The sequence below is a fragment of the Symphodus melops genome (assembly GCF_947650265.1).
Source record: "Symphodus melops genome assembly, chromosome: 3".
Taxonomy (NCBI): Eukaryota; Metazoa; Chordata; class Actinopteri; order Labriformes; family Labridae; genus Symphodus; species Symphodus melops.
The window spans coordinates 22,026,777-22,039,689 of NC_136693.1; the positions used below are offsets into that span (position 1 = coordinate 22,026,777).

The window sequence follows — 12,913 nt, forward strand, 5'->3', positions numbered from 1 at the left end:
TCCTAACGATAGACTGCTTTTTTTGACTAAGTTTTTAGAAATTGAGTAGATGCTCATTTATTGTGAAAGTTTGTGAAATGAACACATGCAGCAGAAGAGACATTTTCACTTGACTCTGGAGCGGTTACACTCAAAGATAGTTTGAATTTTTATCCTTTTTTTAAAAAGCAGAAGTAGCAAACCCAACTACCTGACTTGTTCTTTTTGCGATGCAGCACAACATCTTTTGTTTGTGCTACTGTTTCAGTTCACTTAACCTGCACAGTGATGAAGAGTGGTTAAAGCTCTATGGACAGGCTACTCTAGTTCTCCCTGGAGGTGCCCGTCTAATTTAACAGGATCATGTAAACAGGGAAGAGGCTCAGAGGTGTTCTGACTGTAAAGCTTGCTGTTCTATGGACCTTGACATAGAGATGTGTCTGTAAGCATGTGTTCTGCATTTACCTCCAAATAAGACTGCTTATTTCCAATCACTGACGAAAGACTGGTGTAATCTATTTACAAATAAATATGATTTCTTTACATCTTGCAGACCAAACAGGAAACTGTTTAATCAATATCAGTTCTTTTTCCAAGTTTTTCCATGAGTCTCTGACACTCCCCCTCAACACACAGACACATTTGTTAACATGCTGCCATCTTGTGGTAACAACGGAACAACCGCCGATTACGTGAAGTGCAATCTTACTCAGTATTTGGTATAAAACTGTCACTATATTTATTGTTTTTGCTTCAGGAGCTCCAAATAAAATTAAAAAAATGTAAAAAAGCATGGACATTATTTTACAAGAAGCGCTTATCACATGTCCTTTCAACAGAAATAACAGAGAAACAGTTAATGGGGTATCAATGGTTCTGTAAGACATCTGAATGTAAGAAATTGATAATACGAGAACTGAGAAAAAGCAAAGTGATAACAATGATTCCAGTCGTAACATTAAGTCATCTTCTATCTGCAAAGTGAATCCAGTGTTTTAATCTTAAGGCTTGTGTTGTAGATACTATGGTAGAAAAGATACAGTTTTATCTTATACTTTGAATATTTGTATCTGCATGTGCAATGTCCCTGCTCAAATTCTGCTGAAGTTAAACGGTGGCCCCATTTTGAGCTCTGTCTCAGTCAGAGAAGACATGCAGACGCCCTGATGCGTTGCCGCCGAGTAGAGCGTTCCTTGTTGGGTGGAAAGCAACAACAGACAGCACTGTGTTAAGGTTCTCATCATCAATGAAGGTGTGCTGGGGCTGGCCGCTTTCATGGAACACCTGTACCCTCCGCGGCCTCTCCACACTCCCCACCACAAAGCAGTCTTCCTGTTTGGGGTCCCACACTGCCGATAGTTTAGTCAGCCAGCGGCCTGTATGCATGTTGTGTCTGAAAAGAAACATTTACAACACAAGCTTTTAAGCACAGGAAGAAGGGAAAAAAGGGGCAGATACAAATACTGTATATACCTGATAGATGACAACAAGGGAGGTTTGGTGGTCATCGTAGATGTGTCATATATTCTGTCAAAAGAGTTTAGGATTGAGCTTAGATTCGACAATACACTGCAGTAACATAGAAAGTTCTGAGCTGGCGTTACCTTATGTTGTTATCCATACAGGAGGTGAGAACTCGGTTTCCTGTACAAGGGGAGAAATAAGCACTGGATATGCTCAAAGAGTGGCCGTTCAGCTGGGAGACAGGCGGGCTGTTTGTCTTCTTCAAGCATCTGCTGTCATAAATACTCACGAACCTGCAGACAAGATCCAAACAGAAATGTTCTCCTAAACGGCCCATGAAAGAAAACCTGCATCACAATCAGTCCAACAAAATGAGAACAGGACTCTTATTAGACATACTTGCTTTCTGCCACGGCAAAGTACTGCTTCTGTAACGGGTGGACACTGACACAGCGTACGACTTTGGTATCCAATGAGTGAAGGGACTCGTGTGAGTTTCTGCAGAGAAATTAAATACAAGTGCAGTTGGTTTATAAAATGTTCTGAAAGGATGGAAGCAGGTTAAAAAAAAACACATTCACTATTCACCAACAACAATAATTCATTACCCCGGGGTCCGTCTATCCACGATGGCAACTTCTCCATACCAGCTGCCAACGACTAGTGTGGAACAGTCATGTGACACGAAGTCGAACGTCTTCAGACCATCACCAATGTTATACACCTGAAACATTATCCATGCAGATAAACAAGTGAAGATGGAGACTTCTATGTGAATTTGAAAAGAATTACAACATTATGGAGGAAAAGTTATCTCACATCATCAAAGCAGGCCTTTTCTACATCCATGCAGCGCAGAGAGCCGTCGTAGCTGAGGCTGAGCAGGTGGGTGGGATGAGCCGTGGAGAATGCCATACAGACCACTGGACGAGTGTGAGGCTCAAAGAGCAGCACGCCATCACTGCCCCATTCACCACCCTGAATGAATACACATGCAAGACGACAAACTGATTTCTTAGAGTAGGTTTAGTATGATATGGCCCTGTTTTCTTAAAGGTCACTCATGCATGTCACTTATGACAGTTTGCTTCCAGAAATACCAGAGAAAGGTTAGTTAGTGAGTGAAGAACATCAATGGTGGACTTTGCTTATGATGCCAAGTAATGGACCACTCAAGTTCTAAAACATTAGCCTTCAACAGTTTGTGAGAGACTCCAACAGGACATTTGTCATGTTAGCGTTTTGGTGTGAGAAGGGGTTATAAAAAGACTCACAAGCTTCCAGAGTCCCACTTTGCCCCACTTGTCTCCCGTGGCCATTAGAAGGCTGCTGGAGCACGGGTGGAAGGCAGCAGAGAAGATGCGATCCTTCACCACTTTTGCCACTTTGTCCTCAGATATCCTCATGTTCTTCAGAGCTGAGCGGTACCTGCGTAAATACACGAGTGTAGCGTTAACACACCAACCTCCTCATTAACTTTTGTGACTGCTTGCAAAAACCTTAAAGGTCCCATATTATGACCTTTTTGGGGTTCATACATCTAATTTATATGCCTACTGAAGTATGTTCACAATCATTAATGTTAAAAAAAAGTGTCTGTTTTCATGTACTGCCGCTCCATGCAGGCTCTCTCATCTACCTGTGTTTCTAACACTCAGAATCTCCCACAACCAGGATCCCCATGCGGGCCAAGTCTGATCTAATTGGTCGGCCATTTCGCTCTGTTGTAATTAGTCACTCGATCAGCACGAGCTTGGTCTTGCTACAATGAGCCAATGGGCTTGGATCAATGATGGGGGCTATGGACCGAGCGATACATGCAGCTACAGCTAACATAAGGTTGTAGGAGAAGGCATGTTTCCGCAGAGTTTGAATTTGTGCACATAGATCATGCCTGATCATGCACAAGACACCATGAAGAGCATATAAAACAAGGAAAAGCAGAATATGGGACCTTTAAAATAAAAACAATGACCAAAAGACTTGAAGCCTCAGAGATGGAGTATTATTTCACAGCAAGTTAGGTTATGAGGTCAATGTAGAATACAATCTTTAAATCTTACTCTGAAGCAAGCAGCGTCTTTTTTTCTTGTGGTGAATCCTATGATGAGAAAACGACATTTTCAAATGTACAAACTGATTATGAAGCAGTCGTATTAAACAACACTTACTACCTAAAAAAGGAAAACATGAAGCCAGTTTTAGACTTGATTTTTTTTTTTACCTCATTTGTGTGGAAGTCATACGGTTGTGTGAAGACAGTTTTGGGTAAATAAAATTCTTCAGGAATAAAAAAAACTGCCAGGATGTAATGGACTACTATAATAAATAAAAATGAAAATTATAATAACCAAGGAAGTTTTCACCAACCTCTGAACAGAGTTGAAGAAGATGAGACGGCAGCTTGCTTCCCTCCTCCATGTTGATGGGATCCATGGGCAGAGGGCCAGGAGGCTTCTTTTGACGAATAGACTATAAAACAAGTAAATAACTAAAGTGATTAACAACATCAAAAGAAAAACAAAAAAGAGTGAGAAACAGAAAGATGTTTAATTACAATTTCTGTATCTATAGTTGGTTACATGTATTCACCTCCTCATAGATCACCCCCTCTTTGGGTTCAGGGGGGAGGGTCAGGACCTCTGCCTCTTTATTTTGGAGGCGGAGGGATTTTCGAGCTGGCAGCACTTCCTTCACAGCAGCCTGAGACCTGCCAAAACCAACAGTGAACATGACACTGACTTCTAGTGCAAATGTCTGATTTTGTTAAGAGCTTTTTCTTGTTAATGGAAATGACCACTACTGCAAAATCCAAAAGAAACCCACTTAGAGCAGTGTGGCATTGGGAATAGAAACCCTCATGATTAAGAAGCTGCAAGAAGGCCTAATATGTTTAATTAAAAAGACAAATGATAGCAGATGATACCTTCTGAGACCCCGCTGTGATGGCTTTGGTCGTGTGAACTGCTTCAACTCCTCAGCTGCCTTTGATGACAGAAAAACAGATTTTTAATAACCACTACCTCATCCAATACATGATGCAGGGACAAAAAATAACTCTAAAACTAAAACAACTAATACATACCCTTCAACTAAGAACTTTCACGAAAAAAAGTTAACTAAATTAACAAAGCAGACATATATCAACTAATTAAAACCAAAATTAAAACAAAGTATGAAAAAACGAAGACAAAATATAAACCAATGAAAAATCTAAGACTATTATAACTTCTACTATTGTTAACGAGGATTTGAATTTGCTTTCCTCTTGTCTAAAGAGTGCAGAACCTCCATTACAACAGAAGAAGTAAAGGCTTGTATAATACATTTAGGGACTTGGTTAAAGGTGGGAATATGAGCCAACGGTAGGGTATGAGCTTTATTTACTGAGTACAACGTTTCAAACTGACTCCCAGAAGCATGAAAGTGGATGTTAGAAGCACTGCAAATTTCTGAACTTAATTTGTTTGGCCATTATTATTATTATTTAAAGTAACGTAGGAAAGGATAGATGGGGAGGATTTAGTTTTGTTTACATTCACTGTTTTTTAGAATTTCTATGGTTTTGAAGAGCAACTAGAAACCATGATACAAGGTTTTGCTTTTCTTAGTGAATATGTGCATTTATGTCTGAGTTGTCTGAATGAAAGCCAGTGGGCTGCAGTGCCGATCTGTCTTGAGCCCAGGCTTTGTCTCTTTCCTTGAACAGCAATGATCATTCAGTGGAGAACCATGAGCTTGATCTGTCTTTAACCCTTAGCTTTTTAAAAGGTGCATGCTTGTCAAGAATTGTAAGAAATGTAAATTGTAAAATATTAAAGTGCATGATCCACATCACGTATTTCATATGTTTGACATATTGCTGCTCACAAAAGGCTTGTTCATTAAAACGTCTCTTGAGTCCAGTCCTGGGACTCTAGTCTGGTACTATTACATACATGCCAGAGGACAATGGTCACTGAGAGAAAACCCCAGAGGATGTCATTTTGTCTCTTTTATTGTAAAAAATTTAGATCAAATTGATTTTGACGGATCTGTCAATTTAGATGCAGTTGGTTCAGTTATGGTCTATGATAGATTTAGATTATCACATATGTCTTTTAAATGAAAGTTTTGAAGTCAAATAATTGCCACTAAATTTGGAATTGTTCTGTAAGTAGCCCCACCCCCCTTAGTTGGGAAGCAGAGTTCAATCAGCTCATTGGTTGAATTCTCTCCCTCTCCCTCCCTCCCTGCAGGTTAGACTTCCACAGTATACTCAATCTAAGTTACCAGCACATTGAAATAATGACAAAGTTAACATATGTTACTCTTATCTTCTGCTCTGCTTCTTTGGACAGATAATGTCTCACCCCAATGAGCAAGTGCAACTGAAGTCCTGAGAGAAGAGTGAACAGTGTGGTTGTATTATTATTACCGGCAGCAAGTTGATAGAGGACAGAAATGCTTGGTTCTGTCTGATGTTCTCCAGGCGCTCCAGTTCATATTCTGAAAGTTCTCTTTGTCCACCCTGGGTCAATGATACTCACATATTTGATACACATAACTTTTTTTTTGCAGGCATTGATGATCGTTTGATAATTTCAATACTTACAGATGTGTGCTCCATATCACTATTTTCAATATCACCCTCTTCCTTCTTAGTGTGTTTTCGGTTTTTCTGGTTGTTCTTGATCTTTGCTTTGGTTGTCTATTAAAAAAAAGGAAACCTGTGTTAATACTCGTTAGTTTCTTTGTTGCTACGCCGTGCCTCTTACTTTCTCATCTCTGGATATTTGAGGTGGGCTGTTACAAAGCGTCTGTGAGTCTCCGTCCGTGGTGCTTCTTACCGTTTTATTCCTGGATGTTTGAGCTTTGTTGTCTGGAGAGAATTTGAGACATTTGGGTGCCAGGACGGTCGGAGATGATCTTCGAGCGGCTCCTTCCATATCCTTAGGGGTCAAATCCTGCATCCAGGTGTGCATCATTAACAAACACTTATATAAGGTTTGGATCTGTATCATACTCATACATTCAGTAGCCTCCCTTTGAATCACGCTCTTGGTTTTATAATAATCTTAAATTATTTTTTAGATATTCAGCCTATAGCTTACAGTATTCAGACGAGTCTAGGCGAGTAAAAGAAAAGTTTCAACAACTCACAAGTAGCTCTTCCTTCACAACAGCTGCGCGTTTCGCTCGTCTTGTTGTCATATCGTCCACTTATGACGGCACGTAGACCAATTATATATTTCTTCAAGAAAACCTCTACACAATAATGAAGGCAGACTTTAAGCCTGGTGAACGTGTGACGACAAATGAAAGCTTTGCAGTCAAATAATTGGCGCTAAATGTGGAAGTGTTTTGTAAGTAGCCCCACCCCCCCTAAGTTGCGAAACAGAATCCAATCAGCTAATTGGTTGGATTTATTACATCATCAGAATTAAAGGCGGTTCTCTGCAGCCAACAGCCAGTTAGAGCCTTAGAATTTGACTGACACCTCTTCTCGCTCTCTCTCTCTCTCTCTCTCTCTCTCTCTCTCTCTCTCTCTCTCTCTTCTCTGCAGGTTAGGCCTCCACAGTCTGGGGAAATGTCGCCATCCTTTGGTAGAGTTGGGTTACAGCAGTGGTGGGACTCTGTATGTAGGCCCAAAAATAACACAATTTAAACGCTGACTAAATGACAATGTAATAACTCTACTATCAAAAACACTACCATACAAGCCGAAACAAAATATCCCTTTTAAAGCTTTTAAAATAATTCATAATGATCAAGCAGACAAAAAGTAAACTATGAGGTCATCCTTTTTCATTCATCATAAAGACGTGCAATTGCACAAGTGATTGACATCTGGGCTAACTTCTTAATGAGCCCTCGAAGCAAGACTATCTTATTAATTTAACATGTTTAACTTTTTTAACAGATGATACAGCACTATGAGTTCACTGAAGTTGCAATTGAAAACATGCACTTATTCTTACTCCTGACTTTACCTCTTTTGTGCCAAGAAGAGAAAAGGGAAAAATGATGTTTATGAACCATGGCTTGTCTGCTAAACATGATCTTTTTATGGCTTGGTGGTAACACAAGGCCAATTCACAATAATTTGTAATAAAAGTGTTTGTAAGCTGCTACTTTCAATTAACCCCAGTGTTGCTCTTTTAGAGAAGTACCCTATAGTCCCGGCATATGTACAGAAATACTTACTCTTTGTGTAGCCATAATTAACAGTATCAGTTCACACTGCTTCATAACACCCACAATATTAACTAGAAAAAATACACATTGATGACTGAAAACAGCTTCTAACCTCAGGTTATTTCAATAGTACAAATGCACACATTGAAATGGTGATGGTGACACAGATTTACTTTAATAACTATTTGAAGACACTGTACACAGAAATACATCAAATTACCCCAATAAAGGTATCATGTTTGAAAGGATAGTAATGTTGCGTTTGAGTAACCCTGAGCTTTATTCATGAGTGATTTTAATATTGTATAACACGTTTCTGAAGTTTTTTTAGAACTACATCATCGACATAAATATTGTGTATGAAATATTGATATGATTGTTTGTTCACAGTTCTTTATACATTTGTTTCTCCTTCCATCACTGTCTTTTTATTCCTTATTAAGTGACAACATTTACACATGTTCTACATATTGTTGGGAACCTAAACTTTCCCTTGAAACACTTCAGTAAACATCAAAGCAGAAACATTCAATGTCACTCTGTTGATGATGTCGCTGGATGATACTCATCAGTCCTGCTTACTTACTCCACAAACTAAATTAGAGGGTAGGAAGCACACGTAGCCAGTCCACACATGTTTTTTTCTCGCTCAATCAAAAAATATCTGTTAGAAAGAGAAAGAGAGGGGCCCGTGATCAAACTGTAACAAACCATCACAATGAAATGAACATGGTGACACACACTGTATTTACCCGTCCATTCCCCAGGCCGTGCCCCAAGAGTTCTTCACAATCCAATACAGCATGCCATTCTTTTCAGCTCCGTAACCCACAGCTAGGACTGCATGATTCACCATATCTGCTGTTTTCACACACTGCAAGCTAAACAGAAAACAGCAGTGCTTTTAGATCAATGGGCTACATGTATTTTAGAGAGTCAGTGGGAGCTACCCATGCATTTGTAAAGGTGCGCTGTGTCACCTTTCATAATGATGAATGTAGGACTGTTCAAAGGTCCTCTATATGACTAAGAATAAAAAAATAAACAATTAAACTTTTGCAATTAAATTAAAGAGTGTTGATCTTCTGAAGGTATGTGTTCTACATGTACAGTGGTGTTTAAGGTGGAGGTATTGCAAAATGTGTGGATGCAGACATTAACCAGTCAGTGCAGACGTTAAAGATGCAAATTAAACTTTCATACTGGTCATCACTCTAAACTGAAACTAACACTGACTAATGTAATAAAAATAATGGCACAAAATGACAAATTTGACAACTGTATAGAGGTAAAAAGTCATTCTCATAATACTTCAAATTCAGAGGAGGTTGACTTCTGAAATATGTGTTGTGCTATAATGAAGGGATAATATAATTTTTGTCATAGTTGGCATTTTAGTACCATAATCCTCTTGCATGCATAAATAACTTCTGTGTTGTTGGATTAATGGAAAAACTTTCATGATTGTATTCTGTGCATCTTAAAAACAATGTGCTTGCTGTCCTTTCGCATGTTTTTTATGTGACCAACTGTGTTTTGTATTGTGGAAGAGGTCCGTGGCTCACCTGGAGTAAACACCTTCTTTGTAATGCATAAAATCAGCTGTGACCTCAAAGGCAAAGGACACAGGGTTGAGCCAGGCCACAGCATCAACCATGGCTTTCTCATCATTCTGTGGGGACACAAACATCAATCAATCAATCAATCTTTATTTGTATATTCAATTCATAACAGGTGTTATCTCGAGACACTTTACAAAAGCAGGTAAAGGACCTTACTGTTTGTCTAGACATAGAGACCTTCATACAAATCAATCCCCAAAATGATGCCTGCTGCTCAAGTTTTCATATTTTGAGAACAATGAACCACAATTTTGTCTTGACCTGCTCTTCTTGGAGTAGAGTCAGATGTTTAGAGTTTTAATGGTATTTTTATACACTTTCTTACCAGACGTGACAGATTTGATTAATCAAGCAGTTTTAATTGTTTGAATATGAATGAATATCAGAATGTAACTATAAGTTGTCTAACGGAGACTTATAGTTACATTCTGTAATGTAATATCAAGAAACCTAAGTCCATATACTAAATTTACCAACTCCTTTTGTAGTGTATGGACTTTTTTTATACTGTGATATCTTCCCTTGTACTGTGCGTCTGATACGTGTTCTCATGAGTGCGTCAGTATGTGTGTGGCTCTGTAACCTGCTGTGCTGCAGTTAACAGTATGTTAAGACGAGCCGTGTGCCCGCCTTCATATTATCCTTATGTAGCTACAAACACAACACTCGTCTCTTGCATTTGTAAAATCTTCTTTTGTTCAAGTTCTTTGTTCAACATCAGTTGTACATGGAAAAATGAAAAAAATAAAATATAATAAAATAAAAAAATTGATTAATAACCGTGCACCAAAAACCCAGGTTGATGTGTGGCATGTGCAGCTGTATATCAGGCACATGTCACAGAATAAATTATTAATTTCAGTTCTATATCTCCATCTCCCTGTGTGAGTCTGACAATCCTCACACACTTTTTGTTTTTGATATATTTAATTAATTCCAGGCTTTAATGTTGACCTAAAGCATGCAGCCCTGACATCGTGGTGAAGTGCACTTGCAAACAAATGTGTAAGCCCTAGTTTACTCACAGTGGTTATGTTGACAACATCCCAGACAAAAGCAGCTGCATGTGCAGGCTTAAAACTGCAGGTTTCTTCCTACAACAGGAAGGACAACATTTATTAACAATATGTTTAACATTTAAATACTTGTTATGAAGCACTGATCTAGAAAACTCATACATGGCCTTTGTATGGATAGTCCTCCTCAGTCATGAGACCCTTGTTGTATTTGATGTACTCAAACGCCTGGCTGGGGAGCCCACTGGAACAAATCAAAAAGTGTTTTAACAAGTTGCAGCCTCACACACTGGTATATACAAAAATGTGTTATATATAATATAATAGGATGAAGCTATAACGATATGAACCAACATTTTGTGATTAAAAAATTCATGATTCTTACCCCATGCATCCATAGTTCTTAAAGGCATGGGCACAGTCTATCAGCTGCTGCTCTGACTGACAGAGAAAGTAAAATGCATTAAGCTTAAAAAATAAAATAAAACAGTGCAAAAGCTATCATACAAACTGTAATAAATCATTAAACCAAGGGCTTCTTCCACAAGAACTTCTTCTAAACGATCAATGTGAGATAGTGAGACCCTTCACATCCAAAATGTATGTGCTGTGAATCTCACCAGAGGTATTAGCTTCCCAGTAGCGATAGCATTTACAGACTCCAAACAACCAGTGGTCGAGAAGGTCCAACAGCTTCCACAGTGACCCTACAAATACAGACACACAACATAGCTCACACATAACTCTCTATTCACTTGTGTTAAAGGTGAACTCTACTGGTTTCTCACACAAAGGTCAGTTACTTGTGAAACTAGTTGAATAAAGTAATCTGTGTCTCTGACAGATTTTAATTTGTTGATTATGGAACATGTGAGGAATATGTTTAACTTTTTCTTTAACACTCCCTCTCTAAAATGAGGACTGTTTGTACTTTATAATAACACTCATATTATAGAATTCAGAATAAAAGGATGGACAGTTTATGCTGTGCTCATTTACTCAGTGTAGCTTATTAATGCTCAATAAGTCACTTTTACCTTTATTTGAACTTTTTTATAGTTGTTTTAACAGGAAACAATTACTTCCTGCCAAAGCCTTCGAGAATAAGTGCAGTGGCAGTTTCACTAGAAGTAAATGTACAATGTCCTCCCTCCAGAAGTAAGCAGACCAGCAGCAATACATTAAAATACCTGGTTCTTCACAGGAGTCACAATGTTCCCTCCCTTCCTCCAGTCTTTCGACCGGGGGTTTGGACGAGTCCTGCTGACATGATGCCCTTTAGTAGCTGAGCAGTTCTAGAACAAAAACAAATCAAAGGATTTTTTTCTGCATTGAGCACCAGCTGCATCAAATGTGCTGCATTATAAGACAAATCATACCTGTGGCTGTGTCAGGAGGTACAATTTCCTGAATTCCTCAAATGACATGTCTGAGAACTGATTGAGTCCCACTAGAAAATACATATTCAAATCGTGTGTGAGAGAAAGGTCATGTCTTTTGCAGCCTTATAACATTTTTTAGTTTTAAACTTACTTGTAAAGGAGTGATTCCCCGCATTGTGATGATCAATCATCTTCTTATTGTCTGTGAATATTTGGAGTCGGTTATAAAACTCCTTATTGTCGTAAACTTTGTCGTGCTGCAAGTCGTAAAGAACAGAATAGACATTTGTAAAAAAAAAAAATCCTATTAAAAGGTTGAAAATCACGTGATGAGTTCATTTTCAGTCACTTTGTTGTCACCCCACCTGTAACATCCATTGTTTGAAATGATGTTCCTCTGGTAGGACACAAGATGAAGAAATCAGTTAGAAGAAGGACAGCCTGAAAACTTACATTTCAAACTCTCAGTTTTAACTTTAAAGCCATCAATATGTGGAAATGGAAATGTACTCCCAGTATTGTGAATTTCTGTGTTCTCTTTATCAAATACACAAATGTGAGGTCCTTGTGCTTCATGTGTTCTGTACAGAAAACCTGTATTCACTGCATTTCAGGGGTAAAGTATGGTTTTCACTTTCCCTAATGTAGGCCTATCTGCCAGGAGTAAACTAGTTCTCTACTACACATGATTTCAATGTTGATGGGCTAAAAAATCAATGTGTAGGCTATACAAATGCCCAACAATAAAAACAATTAATCTAACCATACAAAACATCCTGTTTGACACAGAAACATGAATGTCATCCAACTTTGAAGACATTACACTTGTTCTTCACCTGAAGTATTTTAAATAGGACTACGGGGAGTGTATGTCATTTTTAATGATAGTATAGAATAATATTCTAAAGCAAAGCACCGAGAAGACAATATATTTAATGTTGGAGAAAAATATTTATTTTAATGTTAAGGTTAAGTAGCCTACTGGCCTATTTGTGTTAAAGCTCCATCAGTTGCGGATTCAACACTATAAGCCATAAAGGTCTTAAACTAGTTTCAACCAGACATAACGACAAAGACAGCAGAAACTAACTTTAACTATCGAATTAAAAGACCACTTACCTTCGAGTAAAATTGATGGTGTTAAATGAACCAAAGTAAAAACGGTGCTGATACACCACACAACACCGAGCGCCATGCTTAGACTCGTAAAGCTGTGAGAGCGTCACATGATTCGGCTCCTTCTGTACGTAACACTCGCTTCGTCTGACCACTC

General features: G+C 38.5%; 1 protein-coding gene across 1 annotated transcript; it reads right to left on the reverse strand.

Annotated features, from left to right (window-relative positions):
• Positions 1 to 1,116: 1,116 nt before the first annotated feature.
• Positions 1,117 to 12,867, reverse strand: LOC306821796 (WD repeat-containing protein 76-like; the record flags this gene model as incomplete). The annotated part of the gene is made up of 27 exons (XM_079340369.1): positions 12,760 to 12,867; positions 12,006 to 12,037; positions 11,792 to 11,897; positions 11,638 to 11,708; positions 11,449 to 11,553; positions 10,879 to 10,965; positions 10,644 to 10,699; positions 10,421 to 10,502; positions 10,268 to 10,336; positions 9,186 to 9,292; positions 8,373 to 8,501; positions 8,216 to 8,284; positions 8,088 to 8,121; positions 6,273 to 6,389; positions 6,038 to 6,133; positions 5,861 to 5,953; positions 4,370 to 4,428; positions 4,036 to 4,153; positions 3,814 to 3,915; positions 3,507 to 3,544; positions 2,718 to 2,871; positions 2,263 to 2,421; positions 2,052 to 2,167; positions 1,843 to 1,941; positions 1,584 to 1,736; positions 1,453 to 1,506; positions 1,117 to 1,372 (listed from the first exon to the last, which is right to left on the reverse strand). Exons 1-27 carry the CDS (start codon positions 12,833 to 12,835, stop codon positions 1,117 to 1,119), a joined length of 2,637 nt encoding a protein of 878 aa, XP_079196495.1. The 5' UTR covers positions 12,836 to 12,867.
• Positions 12,868 to 12,913: the final 46 nt, after the last annotated feature.